Source organism: Euleptes europaea, chromosome 16, assembly GCF_029931775.1.
Source record: "Euleptes europaea isolate rEulEur1 chromosome 16, rEulEur1.hap1, whole genome shotgun sequence".
Lineage (NCBI taxonomy): Eukaryota > Metazoa > Chordata > Lepidosauria > Squamata > Sphaerodactylidae > Euleptes > Euleptes europaea.
In genome coordinates, this window is record NC_079327.1 from 46,709,762 (window position 1) to 46,730,510 (window position 20,749).

Below are 20,749 nucleotides of genomic sequence, written 5' to 3' on the forward strand. Positions count from 1 at the left end.
CTTCTTTTATTCATCCCTTTACTAAAAGGACCTTCACTTTGAATCATTTCCCAATTGCTCATCATCCAGTGTTGTCCATTCTTATTTGCTCTTTTATATGTGGACGCTACCACATGTCAGTTGAGATACGGATTCTCTGAACACCACAGCAATATTAGAAATTGTAATCTGCAAGCTCCTTTGGTAGCTCATTTCATGGGTAAGTACCATCTACCAACTGATTTCAAGTTTTTGGTTACTGTCAGGATACTACCCAGACCCTGTCAATCTCACAACATAGAAAAATTACTGTTACAGAAGGAGGCCTGCTGGATTTTCACTTTGAATACATTATATCCGCATGGACATAAACTTGGCTCATGTATCAGTTTTATCTTACAATTATTTACATATATGGAATATCTTTCTCAGTTTGTTCTTGGTCCCTTTAAGGATGTATTTTCCTACATGCATATAGGCTTGGCTGATGCAATGTGTTCCACTTCAGCCCACTGCCCTTTTATGTACATGTGTGTTTGCCTACTAATTAGTGTGTACTTTATTTCATTTATTCCAGGCTTGTATGTCACAAAGGATTATTTCTTCAGTTTGGATAACAGCTACAATAAGTTCTATACAACCTGGTTGTAAATAAGTTATATGCATATATTATGTGAAGGCTGTCCTTGTTACATATTTTGGTTTGTTGTAGAATCCCAAGGTTACAGTCTGAAGGTGAGATATCGAAAAGGGACATTAGCTGGCATAACGTCACTGGTGTGGTTTTGTTATATTATCGCTTCTGTTTTTGCTCATTAGATGTGTACATGTCTCACAATTTCTTTGAACTTTTGTTACAACTATTTTGTATGTTTTTGTAGTAGCTACAACTTGTTATATAAATGTCTTGCAAACTCTGGTGCTATGCAGTTTTCCCCCCTTGTTCTATCAGAGGTTTCTCCCTCCTTTTTTTTTTTTACTATGTTGCTGCCACAATAGTAAGGTTTATATAAGTGGTAAAAGGCTGTCATTCTGGACAGCCTCTTTTGCAGAAACTGTTCTAGAATCTCTGCAGCATTGGTGCTGTTCTCTTACCACTAAAAGCAATGCACTCTGACCCGCTACTCTGTGGCTTTGCTGTTAAGTACTGTAGTGCACAGTCATGAATAAAGTCTCAGAAAGGAATAAGTAACTCCAACATTATACTTCTGCAGCAAAATACTTTGTTCACCTATTTTCCTGAGTTCCATGGAGGTTTCAAACTGCTGTCCTGCAACAATCAGCAAAATGGCTAAATTAATTCCTGAATACAGAGTTGACTGAAGCTCAAACCCTTTGCGGTACCTGTAGAGAAGATTTCACAAATTGAAAAACATTCTTGCAAAGAAAACCATTTCTTCTCATTTTAAAAAAAAGTTCACTGTGCTGTTATATATTACATACACTTAATAGAATGAAATTATTATTATTTTACAGTTAGCAAGAGGAAGCGCATAGCTGCCTAGCATTTTTAAGCCTAACTCTGAAAAATATTGTCCAAAAAGCAGCACAGATAATTATTTAGTGTTTACACAACAAATTATTTTATATTTATTACCCAGTGTGGCATCGAGTTTTCAATTAAAACAGAAAGCAGTCTTCCCTATACAACATTCAGTATGAAAATCTGCCAATTTTTCAGTTACTGGAGTCACATGGTTAAAAAAGCGAGAGAGAATTTGGCTGAGTATTTGATCCTAATATGCAGTGGCCAGCAAGTAGCCTGTGGGCTATATGGCTCACAAGTTAATTCAAATCACCCACAAACCTCTGGGTTCTGAAATTTAAAATCAACAATGGTTGCATTCTATGTGGCTACAAAAACAGTAAAAAAAAAAAAAGTCAAATCACGATATGCTGTTAGCTGAGGACTGTGCAGCTAAGATCCAGTAGGACAAACTGCATTCCTAATCATACTTCTTAACAAGTAAGCTCCCCTGAGCTCACTGAGACATATTTCTGAGGAAAGTTGTTCAGATTAGACTGTCGAGAGGGGCAGCCACAGATGTACAGTGTTGATGGCTCAAAGCAGAAAGAATATGTGATAAACAGTTATAAACTTTCAGATTCATTGCCACAATAAGTGACAGCCACTGGCTAAACTAACTTTTAAAAGGCTAACTTCATGGCAGATTGGTTTACCAATGCGCATTAATCATGAATGGAACTTGCAGGTTTAGATGAAATACACCAGTCTGGAGAGGAAGCTGCCTCCTTCATGTCCCACTTGAGAGCTTCCCAAAAGCACCTGTCTGGCTACTATTGAATGTGCTAACTAGATGAACCTTGGTCTGATTCAGCAGAGCTCTTTCTTATGCTTTAAATAGTAAGCCCAATGTTTGTAATTTCTGACTTGGAATACAAACTTCTGCAGCCTGTAATACTCACTGGAAATCTGAGGTAAGCATTACAACCACAAGAGATTTTCTCTGGCTCAGAAATTAGAAGAAGAGCTCTACCCTGAATTAGAAGAAGAGCTCTACCTCTGCATCCCTTTTTCACCACATTTACATGTTGGCAAAGCAGGGATAGTGGGGGTGAGGCATAATATCAGGGGCCCCTCTCTCTGGAGGCTGCTGCCTCCCTCTTTTCCTTCCTCTGGCACCTAATGTTTTAACAACAGTGACATGGGCACCAGGACCGAAGTTCACATAAAGATTCAGGGGGTCACAGGAAGGGGAACCAGGGAAATTATGTTCTAATGTCCTCCAAATGATGTCATTAGCAGCGTGATGACATCCAAAATTAGGAATCCAACTCCCCCCAACCAGGACTATTGTACCATTTGCTTGGAAAAATATTTGCTGAGCCCAGTTCTGAATCAAGCTGGGAGCTTTGCTCATCACTAGTTCTAAAGTGGATACTTTTTTTTACTCTTTCCTATCCAGATGAAAGTTTCTTCTTAGCATATTGTTATCTATTACCATTCAATGGCTCTGTCTCGGCTACTGGTGTCTTTACAGTCTGAATCCAAAAATATATCCTTGTAGATTCTCCCACACAAGCAGAACATGTCCGGTGCAGGATGATCACATGTCTGCAAAACCTGAAGCATCCCTTGCAGCGCTTTCTCCCGATCACCTGTATTGTTCCTTCTGGAATTCAAGTAGAAAAATAAAACAAAATTTAATATACTTGAGATTGAATATACTATGCTTCTGTCCTTATAATAAATAAATTTAAATTGACGTAATTGTCCTGAATTGAATTAGGACAACTCTTAATATAAATAAAACACAAGTTGACCTCTTAAGTGCAATAAACAATGCAATACAACTAGATTGTACAATGAGAAAACACTATAATACAGCCAATAAACAATGCAATATGTGTTGGGGGGGGGGACTGTCTAAAGTTTTCAGACAATTAAAACTACAACTTTATTCATTTTATGAAAATGTCTTCTTGCACAATTCCATTTTATCAAATCACTATTCCCTTTATGGGATGTGGAATGGTATAGTAAAGCTGGATCCTGTCACATCTCAGAAGCTAAACTGGGTCAGTACTGGGAAGGGAGACTTCCAAGGAAGACTCTGCAGAGGAAGGCAATGGCAAACCACCTCTGCTTAATCACTTATCCACCAGGGGTTGCTATAAGTCAGCAGTGAGTTGTCGGCACTTTACAGACACACACACACACATTCCCTTTATTAAAAAAAATGCTCTCCTGAATATTTCTGTTTGCACATTCTGAAAATGAAAGAAATATGACAGCCCTCCCGGCATCATCAGGCAGGCCATTCCACTAGACAGGCCTGTGAAGACACATGAAGCTGGCTTATACTGAATCAGATCCTTGGTTCATCTAGGCCAGGGTTGCAGGTGGAGGTCTTACACCACCCACAACCTGATCCTGGAGATGTCAAGGATTGAACCTAAGACCTTCTGCATGCCAACCAGTTGCCCTGCCATGGAGCCATTGACCCCTCCCCTAGCAGGTGTTCTTACCACTTTGCAGGGTGACACCTTCAGAAGGCTTTGCTTACATCAGGGGTGGGGAACCTTTTTCCTGCCAAGGGCCATTTGCACATTTATAACATCATTCGGGGCCATACCAGGTGTAGATCTCCCCGTTGGGGGGGGAGAGGCTAGGGTTGCCAGGTCTCCGGCCACCACCTGGAGGTTGGCAATCCCAGGGAAGGCCACGCAGAGAAGGCCTGGAGGGCTCCCCCGGTCCTCCCCACCCTTCCAGGCAGGAGGGCAGCCAGCGGTGGGCCCGAGCAAACGAGGCGCCAGGGAGGCGAAGCCCGCGGTCGATCGGCAAGGGAGGAAGGAAGAAAAACAGAGAAAGAGGAAAAGGGAGAGAGGGAGAAAGAAATGGAAAGAGGGGGAGAAAGAAAAGGACGGAGGGAGACAGACAAAGAAAGAGACAGAGAGGGATAGAGAAAAGCCTCCACACACACACACACACACACACACACACACACACCAGCAGGCCCCACGCGACCTGGCCCCAGGCTCCATGCCCTCCCACCCCCAGAGTCCATAAAAGGCCCCCTGAAGCCCAATTGGCTCCTGCGTGCATGCTCTGCCTCTGGGAGCCGCGGGCCTCTTCCCCCCCCTCTCGCTGCTCAACAGCCGACAGACAACAAGAGGGGCTTACAGTGTGCCCCTGTGTTCCTGCATGCTGCGGCTATAGGGGGCAACCTTGGGGGAAGCGTCCCTCTCCCTCCTCTCGCTGTCCAACAGCTGTCAGTCGGCGAAAGGTCCAAAGGGCACCACAGCACCCCTGCAAGCCATGGCCCCAGGAACACCCTCAGGGAGGGCCGCCCTATGCCAAGCCTCCGCAACGGGGCCCCGGAGCTCCCGAGGGCCACAAAAAATGTCCTCGGGGGCCACATACGGTCCCTGGGCCTGAGGTTCCCCATCCCTGGCTTACATGAACAAAGCTGTGTCAGCAGAGCACGTTGAGAGAAGTGGTCTTGTACATAGGTGGATCCTAGGCCAAGAATGGCTTTGGAGGTAATAACCATCATCTTGAACTAATTGGTAACCAAAGGAATGACTGTAGAATAGGGTAATATATATACTTTCCCAGTTCCCATTAGTAAGCAAGATGAGGGATTCTGTACCAATTAGAGTTGGCCATTTTGTAACAGCTGGAAAGTGTGCTACAATAATCTAGCCTCAAGGTTACCATAGCATGCAGCCATGGAACCAGATTGTCTGGGTCAAGATAACGAGCCATCCTCTAGGATAAGTGGGGATTATAGAAAGTATTTTCACAACAGCATTAACTTGCTTCTCAGTCAGAAATGCTGGGTTTATAACCTCTAGACTCTTAATTGAGCAAGAATCAACTGAACTCCATCCCACGTGGGGTGCAATGCCTTCTAAGACCTCCACCTTCCCCACCAGCATAACCTCTGTTTTTTCATTTTCAACTTGTTTACCCGTAGCTATTTAACCACAGCAGCTGGGCACTAGTTCAGGACATCTACAGCAGCACTGGGCAGTCTAAGCAAAGAGATATAGAGCTGGGTGTCATCAGCATATTGATGACACCCAGCTTGAAAACTATGGATGATCATGCCCCAGAGTTTTGAGTCCTATATAACAGGATAAAAGCAGTATATAAATATTTTAATAAAAAATAATAAATACACAGAGATTGAACAACATGGGAGATAAAACTGAGCCCCTACAAAGCAATCCCCACAATGCTGATGATTTGTAGGTTGATGGATGAATGGATGGATAATGGTTAATATATAATATATAATGATTCATAGATAAAATAATGTTTCCACAGATTTTTCCCTGCGTGGAAAGCAGGAAGCCTCTAGATTAAATCCCACAAGACTTTGCAATATTTCCAAGTCTTTCCCCTTTAATCTTGGAACAGCCAGTATGGTGTAGTGGTTAGAGTGTCAAACTGAGATCTGGGAGACCCAGGTTCAAATCCCTGCTCTGCATTAAGAAGCTTGCTGGGTGACCTTGGGCCTGTCACACACACTCAGTCTAACCTATCTCAAACAGTTGTTGTGAGGATAAAATGGAGGAAAACAATGTACACAGCTTTGGGCCCCTATTGAAGACAAAGGTGGAGTATAAAATGAAGCAAAACAATCAATCCAGAAGAAAACAACACCTGAGGGAGGGATTGCAAGGTAGAAGCATCTGTTTGGATGCTCCCTCCATGGCCACCACAAGGAGGGGGTAGATTTAAACTCTACTTTCAAAACAGAATCATCTTTAATGTTTATTACAATTTGTTTGGTTCACATCCATGGTACATTCTTTTAAAACGGAGTTTATACAGTTTAAATAACCCATTATGATATCTATTTGATCCATCCATCTTCCCTCGACAGAGATCCTCTTCATGTAAAAAAAATGCTGCATGGAAGTCCTCTCAAACAAAAACTTTTAAAATTTGTAGATAGTTTGATTTACATCAGGGGTGGGGAACGTCAGGCCCTGGGGCAGTTTAAGGCTCGTGAAATCATTTGGTCTGGCCCTTCGTGGGTCTTGGCAGATCTCTAGCTCAGAAGGATCTAAGACGGGTGGCGAACCTCCGGCCCACGGGCCGTTTAAGGCCCACGACATCATTTGGTGCAGCCCGCAGACTCTCCGGCGAAAGCCGCCCCCATTGCCACCACAGGGCCGTGTGTGTGTGTGTGTGTGTGTGTGTGTGTGTGTGTGTGAAGTTGGGAAGGCTTCCCTCGATCGCACTGGGCCGCTTGCATGGCCCGGTGACTGTGTGTGTGTGTGTGTGTGTGTGTGTGTGTGTGTAAGGGGGGGGAAGCCGGGAAGGCTTCCCCCGATCGCCGGGCCACTTGTGCGGAACCCAGTGAGTGCGTGTGTTTGTGTGTGTGTGTAGGAGGGGGGAAAGCCGGGAAAGCTTCCCCCGATCGCCTGGCTGCTTGCGCAGAACCCGGTGAGTGTGTGTATGTGTGTGGAGGAGGGGGGAAAGCCAGAAAGGTGTGTGTGTGCGAGGGGGGAGAAGCCACCCTCTCTTTCCTTCCTTCCTTCCCTCCCTCCTTTGCATAGCCTCTCCTAGGTTTGCCAACCTCCAGGTGGTGGCTGGAGACCTGGCAACCCTAGCCTCTCCCCCCCCCCGCCGGGAGATCTACACCTGGTATGGCCCCCGAATGATGTTATAAATGTGCAAATGGCCCTTGGCAGGAAAAAGGTTCCCCACCCCTGATCTACATGGATATTAATTGAAAGGCAAGTGGTATAAGTAACAGCCTTTGTTGCAGTGTTAAAAATAGTCTTATTCGACTGCTTCAGGTTTGTCTGATCAAACAAGCATTTTCAAGCACACTCTCATGCTGAACTGAAATGTATACATTCCATAGAAAATGTTGTATGACTGGAAAAAAATTGCTCTATTTTTCCAAGTCACAGGAAGAGCCCTATAAAGCAGCTTATATAATTAGAAGATGTAGCCCTAGAGATGACTCCTTCAGGGCACCCAGTACATAGAAAGGAATTTCCCAGCCTTTGGAGAACAAGAGTGACATTGGAGACTATGCGTCTTTTGTTCCATACATCAGACTGCCTCTTCTAACCATCATAGTCACCAGTAGAGTTCTAATTAAAGGTGATGAAATATTTTCATTAACATAACTAGCGCAGGGTTCTTAAACAAATCAAGGCAGATGTACCTGACAGGTTAAACAAACATAAAACTCATTCTCACTGTTTACTTGTTAAAGACACATTCAAGTGAACAGGAAAAAAATATTTGCAAGTTAAAAACAAACAGTGCTTTGGAGCCTAAAAGCCGCTTCCTGCGATTAAAAAGCAAACAGCACTTTGCAGCCTAAAAGCCACTTCCTGCGAACATCCAATGGGATTTAAACTATTTATCAACCTATTTTCAGATCTGCTCATGATTTGCTGATTCCTAGCATTCTAGGAAGAAGCTTCTGTTTAAATAACATTGTATTTGAGTTCTCAGTAACAAGTAAACATTTCTGGTACTTTCCCAATTTTATCCACAAAAAGGAAATAATGCATATTAAATTGTGTCTATTTCTGAAGCAAACCAAGAGACAACAGAAGAAACACTGTTTAAAGCAGGCAGTGTAAAGCATACTTCAGGCCACCCTGGGGTGGCAAAAGCTCCAAAAGTCTTAGTACATAATACAGATGTAGACCTAATTGTCCAATTTCTGTTATGACCAGCATGCTATTAAGTTATTTGAATGTATTTTACATCAAAAAATAATAATAGCACGAACAAAAACTATAAAACAGTGTTATATCAGATTACCGGTATTTATTTATTTATGGTATTTATAGTCCACCTTTCTCATGAGGAGCCCTGTGGCGCAGAGTTCGATCCCGACGGAAGTCGATTTCAGGTAGCCGGCTCAAGGTTGACTCAGCCTTCCATCCTTCCGAGGTCGGTAAAATGAGTACCCAGCTTGCTGGGGGTAAAGGGAAGATGACCGGGGAAGGCACTGGCAAACCACCCCGTAAAAAAAGTCTGCCTAGAAAACATTGGGATGTGACGTCACTCCATGGGTCAGGAATGACCCGGTGCTTGCACAGGGGACCTTTACCTTTTTTCTCACAAGCACTCAAGGTAGATTACCCATAGTGAGCCAGTTCAATCAACAAAATGGGGCACTCGGTAACCAATGCATTAGGATTTTAGAAGTCTAGAACCACCAGAAAGAACCGAAGCGTTTAACAGAATCCGAATAAGGATACCTATACATTCTTTCAATTTATAAATCTATTGTATTGTTTTTCTTAAGGGGTGCTGCCCTCCTTCAAAGGTATACCATTTTAATTATTACTGAAAACATTTACAGATAATGCCCCTTTATAACTTTGCAGCCATTGAGAGAGGAATGTTGAGTTGGATTTGTCATCTTAAAGCCTGGCTAGTGCTCTTGAGGTATGCATACATGTTCTATGGCTAAATGTACTAAACCTCACAATAATTTGAAGGCCACGACCACATTGTGGACTTTTTCTGTAACCATATCCTGAAACTTATCATTATCAAACTCCCCCCCAATCAAAACCTACTTGAAGTAAACAATTCTAACAAGAGCAAAGAACTTCTTCACAGAGTAACTGCAGGCATCCTCCTCAAATCTAGTCTCATATTTCCTATTCTGTTGAGTCTGGCCTCACAATGACTTCACTTTCTAGCATATGGTCTTTCCAAATTAGCTGCCCAACTAAATACCTCTCTTAAAGTAACTTCTTCTGTTCTCCATTTTGATGTTTTCATACATACATTACAGAGCCATCTATTCTCTAAAATGCAGTATAATCCCTGCTCTTCTAAATTGCCTTATTCTTGCATGCCTTTAATGTAAAGTGTTTCATTATTTGTTCTTTGATTTGCTGGTTACGATTAAAATCCAGCAATACAGTACTGCAACTTTTGTACCAATATACTTTTTGTGTTTTTTTATATGCAGTTGCAATGCAGATTAGAAAGTCTATAGCTTCGGTCACATGGCATGTACATTGGTGTTAAAGGCCATAATTCTAGTTTAACCTAACTTTCTGTAAGGTCTAGTTATTGATTGATTTGTTTGAATTTGGCATGCATATTTTAAAGAGTTTATATATATTTGCTACACTTATATGGCCATGGTATGTTTTTCAGTTGTTTCCCTGTTCTCTTCCTATGCCTACTTTAAAAATAAAAAAGCTTTGTGCAATTATTAATTTTTAGGAAGCTACAGATTTTTTATTTTTGAGATTACTAAATTTCTGAAGAAACAGATTAAGGAAAAGTTCATTGATTAGCTTTGAACAATCCCTTGTCTAGTCTGTTAGGTTTCTATTTCATTGTAATTATTGGAGCTCAATTTTAACTATGATCAAGACTAAGAAGAAAAAATATTTAAACCTGCAAGAATGAATGCATATAACAGTTATGGATATATAGGGTTCCAAAAAAAATACATTTGCACGCTATATTACTTTGTTGCCATATGCAGATGTCACAGATGAGGCAGGCAAGATACTAATCATAAGTTCAGTGCTGTTCTGGTAGTGATTCACAAAAAATACCAGTGCAGATATACCTGATGTTAGTAGGATCGAACAGAAAGGGATTTCAAGGGTACCAGTAGGATAAATTCATTCTGCAAATAGTGAAGTAATACCTGGAAAACTGGATAGGCAGATTTTGATTGACAGATATTGGCAGATGAATGAAAGTGATGGTCTTGGGGACAGTGAAAGTGGCATTTGTGGCAATCAATAGTTCTGCTTTCTTTATAGTCACATCTTTGGACCAGAGCATCCATAAGAGAAGTTTTTCAAACTATCAGCCACAATCCCATACCTTGCTATCCATCATTGTTTACATCCCTTTTAAAGATCCAAACTGCACATTCCTGAGATTCAGCATGCGTAGACGGGGAGGGGGGGAGGCGCTGCCATGCTGCCTCCTAAAGCCATCCCCCCCCCCGCACACGCCAAAACACAAAAATAAACAAACAAAAAGGCTTTTAGAGTTTTTGTGTGTGAAACAGATGCCGGTGCTGGGGGCCCAGGACGCCTTCCTGGCCTCCTAAGGGCTTTCGCCCTTCAGGCTCAGGAATGTGCTGTATATCAAGGCACATGATGTGTAAACTTCAGGAAATTTTGAAGCTATTGGGGGAAATAATTTTTCTTCCCCCTTGTAAAAACAACAACCCCGAAACTTGGAGATAAATTGAAATATACACAATACATACATACATTCATATTAAACCCAAACCTATTTTGCTGCTTTAATAACATTAACTGGTGTATTTAGGAAAGGTAAAAGTACAAATACATTAGTTTTCTACAAGCAAGAACAATACTACAATGAGAGAGAACTGCAAACCTATGTTATCTTAGCATATTTCAATCATTCCAAAGGAAAAACATATTCCATATGAGTTTTTTTCAGTGCTCCCTAAAACTTCCAAATTTTTACAACAGAAATTGAAAAAGTCTGTAGGCTTTCATGCCATACATTTTGTCTTAAAAAGTACTTTAAAATGTTTCATGGGAACTTTTTCCAGACTTTTTGGTTTTGTACATGGTGAGGTATTTTTCCTACCTTGCTAATAAACTCATTTTATTCTTGGAAAAAGCTAACAACTAAAGACTCCCCAAGGCACCGGACTGAAGGATGTTTAACATTAACCTTGACAACAAGTCCACCTTTTCATCATGCTTGTGTACAAGCATATTTAGTCTATGACTTCAGCCTTGAAACGGCTGTCACCAATAGTTTACTATCCAGGGTATCATTTATAAACATGACCTCAGTGTTAGATTGCACAAAAATGAAAATACAGAACAGCTGAGCCTATAATAAGTATGATGAAGTCATTCACAAAGTGATTAAAATACTCACACTCAGTATTTTCATATTGTGACATGAACAAACTATTTTAGATCATATGCCTATTACAGCTGATAACTTCGACTGGCAATAAAATGAAATATAATCTATGTATGATAATAAAACTCAGTGACTACTCCATGCATTAAAAATCTACAAGAAAACCAGGTATTTTTTGCTTCCTTGTCTTAAAGGAAACCTGATCCTTCAGACATAGGATAATTCAATAAGGATAGGCTTACTTACGAGAGAATACATTATCTAAAAGATTTTTAAAATATATCTGTGACCTGAGATGCAAGCTCGACTTAAAATTAATAATAGAAAATGGCATAAAACTCATCAATATTATTTTTAAAGAACTATTTCTGTAGATGCTTGGCAAATCACAGAATCATCACAAGTCAGTGTGAAATGTTTTACATTTTGTGCTATCTTCAGCCTGTGCTTTGCTGTATTTACAATGTTGGCATTCCTTGCCTTCTTGGAAGAAAAGGTGGAAGAAAAGGTGGCTCCTTGTCCATGGTGCTCTTTACCTTGCTTTCCTGAAGGAGAAGGGGCTGGCCCCCAAGACCATGGGCATTTACGCATCAGCCATCTGCTTCTGCAGCAAGGCCCTCGGCCTCACTGATCCTTACAACTCTTTTATTACCCAGTGGGCCACTGAGGGCTGGAGGAGGAGCTCCCCTGGCACCTGACGCCTGCAGGCCCATCATCCTTCCAATCCTCAAAGGGCTGCTAAAGAAGCTACCAGCAATTTGCAGGTCCAAGCTCAAGGTCACCTTATTCTGGGCTGCCTTCAACAGGGCTTTCTTTAATAGCAAGTTGATCTTGGCTTCACTCCAGGATTGTTTGGGACGGGACTGGGCACTCAGGTGGCAGGCAGTTTCCACAAAAGGCTGAGGTGCTGCATGGTGCTACAGCAGCCCAGAACAGACCAGAAGGGGCGAGGAGCATCCTCAACAACCTGCTTTCTTGGGTGCGGTCGTTGGGGCATTAGTGGGAGCTGGGTTGTCACCCACCTCTGTGGCAATTTGGGCATTGGGTCATATCTAATTTTATGGGGAGTCTGAGCTTGCCTGCCTGCCTTCCCTGATCTAGGGACCCCTATAAGGGGTCTTGAGGGTGGGACCATTCTGTGTTATGCCCAGCTTGCAGGCTGGACTTTGGCTCTAACACTCAGGTGGCAAGGGGACCACACAGTGGTGTATGCCCATGTGGGACCCTTGGACTTGCCATCTCACATTCTTCCCCAGCAGGTGGATTGGAGAAAGGGTTTGTGTCATTGGCCAACAGGCAGGTCGCCCGATACTGGATCCATGCCCTATAGTGTGCTAGTGCTCCTGCAATTGTATTCAATAACAGCTGTGGCCATTTCTTCCCTACATTCAATGTGGTCTGCTTGTTATTCCCCTTCACCCTTGCTCCTTCCTTAGCCTTAATACACAAGAACTGCTGAGGGACTGCAATATTTATTTGGTACAGTTAGTTGATTGATTAGTCACTTTGGAGAATCACAGTGTGACTGACCTAGTTCTGTCTCTGAGGTGGGTAACTAAACCACTTATGTCTTATACAAGGCATGAAAATACCAACAAGTTACACAAGGAAATCAGAATTTTATGCATTTTTTCAATTGCTTCACTAATATTTTCCATTGTTTTCACAAAGACATGTGATTCAGCTGACATTTTCATGAAGTTGAATAATTTCCATGAGACAGAACACAGAAAATACCACAAGCCCCAGTGGGGAAAAAATTAAGAGACAAGTTGGATCAGATAAAAGTTCCTCTAGTCTTATAGCGGGTACCTGGATGCTCCCAAGCAGTGCTACACTAGCTCTGAGAGGACTAGTTTTGTTGATTTGTTACAGCAAAAATAGTTTTACGGTTTCTTGAAGACTATCAAGTTTTTATTGTAGAAGCCAAACTTTCTCTTTATCCACCAACAGCTATTGTTAGAACCTATTTTCAATTTTTTTAAATCCCTTTTACACATCTCTGAGAGTCACTTGACCCATTCACCTCATACAGTGGTAACAGTGCCCCACATGCATCAGTTCTCTGTGGGCCTCTCTAATTTGGTTGTTTAGATGTTTTCACCCTTTCTTCTTTCCCCATGGGCTGCACTGTTCTGATCCCCTCCCTCTTCTCCAATCAGTCACGGTCTGTTCCCACTTCTTTCAGGAATACCCTTAAGTTTTATCTTATTCCTGGATCCACATGCACTCTCTTCTTCTTTGCCACATTAAAGGCAGTGAACAGCAAAGAAGTTTTCCCCACATTTCAATAGAAATAGTCCTATGAGGAAAGGTTGAAGGAGCTGGGTATGTTTAGCCTGGAGAGGAGATGACTGAGAGGTGATATAAAAGCCATCTTCAAGTATTTGAAGGGCTGTTATATGGAAGATGGTGCAGAGTTGTTTTCTGTTGTGCCAGGTCAGACTAGAACCAACTGGTTGAAATTAAATCAAAAGAGTTTTCAGCTAAACATTAGGAAGACCTTCCTGACAGACCAGTTCCTCAGTGGAACAGGCTTCCTCAGGAGGTGGTGGGCTCTCCTTCTTTGGAGGTTTCTAAGCAGAGACTAGATGACCATCTTATAGCAATGCTGATTCTGTGAACTTTGCCAGATCATGAGGGGGCAGGAAAGGCTGAGTCAGTTCTCGGCTCTTGTGACCCTTTCTTACATGGCCAGGGTAACGGCAATCACCACTTTGGGGTCAGGAAGGAAATTTCCTCCAGGCCAGATTGGCCAGGGATCTTGAAGGTTTTTTGCCTTCCTGTGGGCATAGATCAGGGGTCACTAGGGAGAGTGGTGGGTAGCTGTGAATTTCCTGCATTGTGCAGGGGGTTGGATTAGATGACCCCTTCCAGCTCTATGTTTCTTCTGTGTTTCTATGATGTTCTGATGGGTAAACTGAAGGACTGTGGCCTGGACTCTAGGATAGTTAAGTGGACAGGGAACTGATTGGAGAACCACACCCAAAGAGTAGTTGTCTTATAATTTGCCCTTGTACAATCCATACTGAGCCAATAGTTAAAATATTAATAAACAAGCAGCTCCCAGATCTTACAGGTTATCTGTAAAATGACAGTTTTCTTTGCATGCAGAAAGTCCAAAGTTCAATCCCCATCATGTTTAGTTAAAAGGACCAGACAGTAGATGATGTGAAAGACCTCTTCCTGAGACCCTGGAGAGGTGCTGACAGTCTGAGTGAACAATACTGACCATGGTGGGCCAAGCATCTGATTTCATATAAGGCAGCTTCATGTATATATACAAAACAATTTATTTGGCATCATCTTGATTCATCAAAATATAACTGCCTCAAATATCAAAGCATATTTTCATTTTTGTTATTTATTGTTTTAAAACTTATGATTATTAGATTGCCACTCTGTTTATTCATTGTGTATGTAACAATGGAAAGGAACAGCAAAGATGACGATGAAGACAGCAACAGAGGATCTAAGGAGAATCCAAAGCTCTGAACCTGTCTTCCAACCAAGTTAGGATATCCCAAACAGAGCTGCAAACAGCATTCCCAGCACTTATGATCTTCATTGTTACAGGATCATAGAAACATGCAACACCTTCTTTTAAAAAATGCCATTATAGTAAAATGAGAAAATGTTTACGAAATTGACTTTCTGCTTCATTAAGCAACAAAAAGTGAACAGCCTACTAAACAAAATCTGATCAAACACATTTTTTAAAAAAATGTGGAACAAAGAGAGTTTGGGAGATATATGAATGGGCAGTTTAAAAGTTATCAGTTTGAACAGAACACAGCCATAGCTTGCAAACATTTCCATCACCCTTTGTCCAATGAATATAATTTAATTCACCGTTATGTGTTTTTAAAAGTCAAAGATATGTCTATACTGACTGAATAACCATATATCTCTGTTTATCATACACAAGATTTGCTCTTACCGATTCAATGCAAATGCATAGTGAAATTTAATATTGTGCTGATCAGCCAAATCACAGGTTGGCAGCATTTCCAGTGTTTCCACCAGCTTTACCATAGCATCATAGTCCTAAAATCAGTTGGAAAAGGCAAAGAAAGAAAGTTATTAGTAAACAAAATCCATCATCAAATAGTTTTTTCCCCTTTCCTATTTTACAAAATATGACCATGGCCAACAAATTTTCAGAAACCTTTTGACAGCTACTTCGTCCAATGACAGAATCTGCAAGCAAGATAGTCTCTGCCTACAAGGAATAAAATCTAACCCCGCTGGGACCGGGATTAATGAAAAAATGCAGTCCTGAATGCAACTTGTCCTTGCCTATGATAACAAGGTTCTCATGTCATTGTACTAAATGGCTAACATTTCTCTTAAGAAATATTCTTAGCTAAAGGGAATCTTGCAGTGAAATGACAAAGCAGCCTTACAGGTAATTAGTTAGAACTCTAACATCAGCTTCCCACTAAATAAAAGCAACATATTAAAGAAAATTTAGATGAGAGTCAAGTACCAAAAATAATCACATGGGTTATTGCTCAGCTTGTGATTCAAGTTCATAAATAGCCTAGAAAAGAGAACAAGAATTTTGCAGCAAATAACTATACATAAAACTTCCAAGACCGATAAATTGAATTAAAAACCCACTATTTCTGGTAACATACCTGGATATCTCGGTATGACAGAAGCAAGTTTATAACTATGTCAGAAGTCAGGACTTCAGTGTTATCCATACGAAGCTTAATCCTGGCCAACTCCTTTGCCAGTTCTTCTCCTTGATACTTCTCTCTAGCTTTTCTAATATCATTCAGTAGTGTTTCCTTATAATACGTGCTGATGGAATAAGAAGGGTGAGAAAAACCATTAGAGGCACCCAAATTGCTGTCTTTGACTGGTTAAACACTGAAAACAGAAGGTGTGGACAAAACTTAAGAAGCAGGAATACTAGGATGTGAATTTTTCTCTAGGCCAGATTGGCTAGAGATCCTAGAGGGTGTTTTTTTGTTTTTTTTGGCCATCTTCTGGGCATGGAGTAGGGTGTCACTGAGGGTACGGGGGGGAGGTAGTTGTGAATTTCCTGCATTGTGCAGGGGGTTGGACTAGATGACCCTGTTGGTCCCTTCCAACTCTATGATTCTATGATCTCTAAGGCTGCGATCCTATGTATTAGGGAGTAAACTCCCATTGAACTCAGTGGGACTTACTTCTGAGTATACATGCTTAGAGTGCACTGAAAGTATATGAATAGGAATTGCTATCCAAAATACCCTTCATCAAATACAAGCATCCTAACAGAACAACTGGGGTCTAACACAAATGGAATGTTCTTACTGACTGCGTACACAGTGAAATGAACTCACCTCCTTCTATACTGTCTAGCCTGCCAGCTATGATCCTCTTCCTAGCCCTTCCCTCTATCCCCTGTCCCACTGCAGAGGTTGATATGGTCGGGGTGGGTGGGTCCTGAAGCCATGGCAAACTGTTGATTTTCCCAAAAGGAAGGAGTCAGGAAAACAGTAACTGTGGTTCAGTCATTTGGGCCTACCTGCCAAAGGGGATCTGATGGATGGACATCATAAAATTTGATCATGGAGAGAGAGATGAGAGCTATGTGCAAAGGGAACCCATTGGCAGAGAGCAGAGCAGGTCCCACGAGGGGCAGGATTCCTAACTCTGGATTGGAGGAAGGAGGTTTTCACCTAAGCAGGCAGAAGTGTTAAAAGGTAAACTCTTCCTTTGTTCTGCGTTCAAACACTTCACTCAGATGTGGTGACCGGGGATGTGTTTGCTCCATCTTAAGGTAACTCGCATAATGTAACTTGGTTAGATACATGTTTTCCTTTTATTTCCTTAGACCTGCATTGGTCTACTATTTTCCATGTAAGTGTTCTAGTATAATCTTTAGCAATAAAGCTTCTTGCCCATTTAAGAAAGCAGACTGTGTCTGAAATCCAACCCACATGCTAAGACTGCTCACACATGCTAAGGACATGCACCCACGGAGGGAGCTAAGGAAGTTCTGCCCTTTGTACTTGCTCAGAGGAAGCCTTACCAGTGTACCCCAAGGCTTTGGTTTATTTATTTATTTATTTGTTGTTGTTCTTATATGCTGCTCTTCCTGACAAAAGCTGGGCTCAGAGCGGCTTGCAGCAGAATCAACACACAAAATTCAATAAAATACGTTAAAACAATTTGTATAACAATAAAAACAATATGGCAACTCACCTTTGGAATGGCCTCTCCCTTGCGTCCATCTGCTTCCTACCATAATGTCCTTCGGACATTTTTTTGCCCTGGTTTAGTTCTTTTTGTCTGCTTCTAGAGTGAGGACTATTTTATTAATGAACTTTAGGCTGTTGAATATTTTGGGCTGTTTCAATATTCCTACGTGTGTTTTTATGGCCTATTATTGACAATTTACTGTTAATTTTTATGAGTTTATTGGACTGTCAAGCAGATGTCTGGAGGGTTAGTATATAAACGTTCTAAAGAAACAGATCTAATTTAGTGCAGGAAAACAACAGCACAGATCAATGTTACAGTGATTTAATTTCAGACTAGCATTTTCAAGGTCGTGTTTCTTGATTGTGAAGATACGAAGTCATTTTTCTTTGTTTTTATGTTGGCTTATCTTTAAAATCAGCAACATATATTTATATTTTAATCTGACATAATATCTTCTATAGACTATGTAGGAAAAAAAGAAGATTTAACACACTTGTTTTATCTAAGTATGATCTGCTGCTGTAACAATAAAAGGCAGAGAAAATAGTTTGCTATTTTGTTTCTTTTAAATTAATGCAAATATTATTACAGTGTCCCAAGCAGGAAAGGAACAAATATGGAATGCACTGCCTCAGAGGGTGGTGGAGTCCCCGTCTTTGGAGGTCTTTAAGCAGAGGCTGGATGGCAATCTGTTGGGAATGCTTTGATTGTGGGATCCTGCATGGTGGGGAGGAAGTTGTTAATTTCCTGCATTGGGCAGGGGGGTTGGACTAGATGACCCTGGTGGTCCTTTCCAACTCTATGATTCCATGATTCTATAACTGAAGATTAGGGGCAGACGAAAGGTTGGTTGGATAGTGGGTGAGAAGGAGAGAAAGAAGGAGGGAAGGGGGAGAAAATATGGGGGGCTGCCATGAAAAGGGAAAGAGGAAATAGTGTAAGGAGGGGGATGCAGGAAAACATGAGATGCCCTGCAAGTCGTTGCGATTCCCCCACTTGTAACATTCTATTCTGGATTGCTACTTTACTAAAATAGATAAATAACTAATTAATGTTTCAATAATTCTCTACCAAAAGACTGTCTAAAGCCATTGTGTACATACATAAAAGCAGACAAAATAAGTAGGTAGCTGCATTGGTTCACAGCAAATCCAAAAACAAAAACCATGCAATATTAGTTTACTGAGGCCAACCTAAATATTACAACAAACTTTCAAGTTTTTCATAACTCTTTTTAAGGCTGGATTTTTTTAAAAAAAAGACAAAGCTCCTCCAGGCTAAGACAGTGAGATCCATTTGTCAACTATTTTAAAAATGATCACAATTTTACTCAACAACAGCAAAAGGTAATTTGGCATTTCCTGCACTTGCTGCCCTCTGCCCTTCCCTTCCAAGGCAAGCTTCTTTAACTAGCAAGGACTTATTTACCCACCAGCATATCTACACTGCAACCGGTCATGAGTTCTATAAATAATATTTATTACTGCAAAAAAAAGCATGATATCTTTCACTGATGACTGTAAGATACATCAGGGTAAAGTTGGCTGTGGCAGGGTACAATTACATCTCTAAGGTACTCGCACATAAGACACACCACACCAGGAGAGATAGTAGTCTCACCACATCCTATTACAACTGTGGGCAGCTTTGCTTCTGCTTCTTGATCCCTTGGAAAAGAAATATAAGCCACTACAGCAAACTGATTAGAACTGCTGCATGCAAGAGGGTTTCCGTAAGAAAGGTGGACTACAAAAATGATGTTAATAAATCAATATATATATTAAAATCATGCTCAATGCACTAGATAGGGTGAACATTTTGTTTGCTAAGTAACCTGGGCATTTTTTAAAAAAATGGAAACTTGAACATAAGAACATAAGGAAAGCCATGCCGGATCAGACCAAGGCCCATCAAATCCAGCAGTCTGTTCACACAGTGGCCAAACCAGGTGCCTCTAGGAAGCCCACAAGCAAGACGACTGCAGCAGCACCATCCTGCCTGTGTTCCACAGCACCTAATATAATAGGCATGCTCCTCTGATACTAGAGATACTTGAAAAGGCAAGAGAATAGAAAAATTACCATGATGTGACATTGATGTCCTTGAGAAGACTGATAAACCTGTCCATCAGTGGCACACAGAGAGGCCCCAGGATGGCGTCCCAATTAGGCTGCATGTACTCGGAAGCTCTCCGCTGGGCATCACTTTCACAACAAAAATAATCAGCACAAGGTGTTACAATGTATGGAATGAAGTAGTAATTGCCACTTGAAGCCTAAAGAAAACAAGACATGAAAATATTAGGAATATTAGTGTGAATTATTCAACCAACAGGAACTCTGATATGCTCAGTGTGAATGGCCTATCAGTTAAATACTCATTAACAATGCAAAAAAAAAAATCACAAATTTACAATATTAAAAACTATGTTGTGAAGCTCCACAGTTTCAATATATTTTGAAAAGTTCCTATGAAGTAAGCACATAATTTCTAACGTTTCCAGTGTACTAAGGCCATTACTAGAAACGTGGCATTTGAGCTAAGCTTCAGTGAATGGAATAGACTTCTGGAAATCTTCTATCCAACCAAACAAAGCTGTTGTGGCTTGTAAGGGAGTGGAAAGCAGGAGTATAGTATTCAGTAGGTCTGTGCATATTGGTATAGCCGAGCCGAAAATAAACTGAAAATTTTAGCCGTTTTGGGCTTATACGAGTTTATTTTCAGCCGAATAACAAAAACAGGAATCGGAGCAAAGCCAGATAGGAGATTCCCAAATAGCTGAAAAGATATTCAGTTTTTTTCGGGTTTTACTATTCAGCTTTGTTCAGATTCTCCATTTTGAGGCCCCTTTTAAAGTAAAACAGGACAACATAGTCTCCCAATCCAAAGGCCAGGTCTACCTGTTTTATTTTAAACCAGAGAAGCTCCCCTCCCCTTTAAAACTTACCTCCTCCTCAGGTGGTGCTTGGCTCTTGGATGAGATCCCACCACCACCACCACCACCCCCGCTGTGTTTATTCATATTCATATTCCATATTCCTGCCCCTGCCTGGTCTCCTGGGCAGCATGAGGGAGGGGGCAGGCATCAATGGGTGAAAACGCATGGTCGCTTTATCCTCCTTTAATCCCTGTTTTAGCCAGAATCGAACTCACATTAGGCGAAACGCATGCGTTCGATCCAGGCTGAATCCTGGCTGAAACAGGGATTAAAGGAGGATAAAG

General features: G+C 41.3%; 1 protein-coding gene across 1 annotated transcript in view; it reads right to left on the minus strand.

Annotated features, from left to right (window-relative positions):
* The window catches only part of MAP3K15 (mitogen-activated protein kinase kinase kinase 15), a 101,009-nt gene that overhangs the window by 55,856 nt on the left and 24,404 nt on the right, over window positions 1–20,749 (minus strand). Inside the window, exons 5-9 of the mRNA XM_056861742.1 lie at window positions 19,609–19,802; window positions 15,967–16,135; window positions 15,267–15,373; window positions 2,943–3,113; window positions 1,211–1,323 (exon numbers count right to left, since the gene is read on the minus strand). Of these exons, the coding sequence (XP_056717720.1) occupies window positions 1,211–1,323; window positions 2,943–3,113; window positions 15,267–15,373; window positions 15,967–16,135; window positions 19,609–19,802 (754 nt within the window). The remainder of the gene's footprint in view (window positions 1–1,210; window positions 1,324–2,942; window positions 3,114–15,266; window positions 15,374–15,966; window positions 16,136–19,608; window positions 19,803–20,749) is intronic.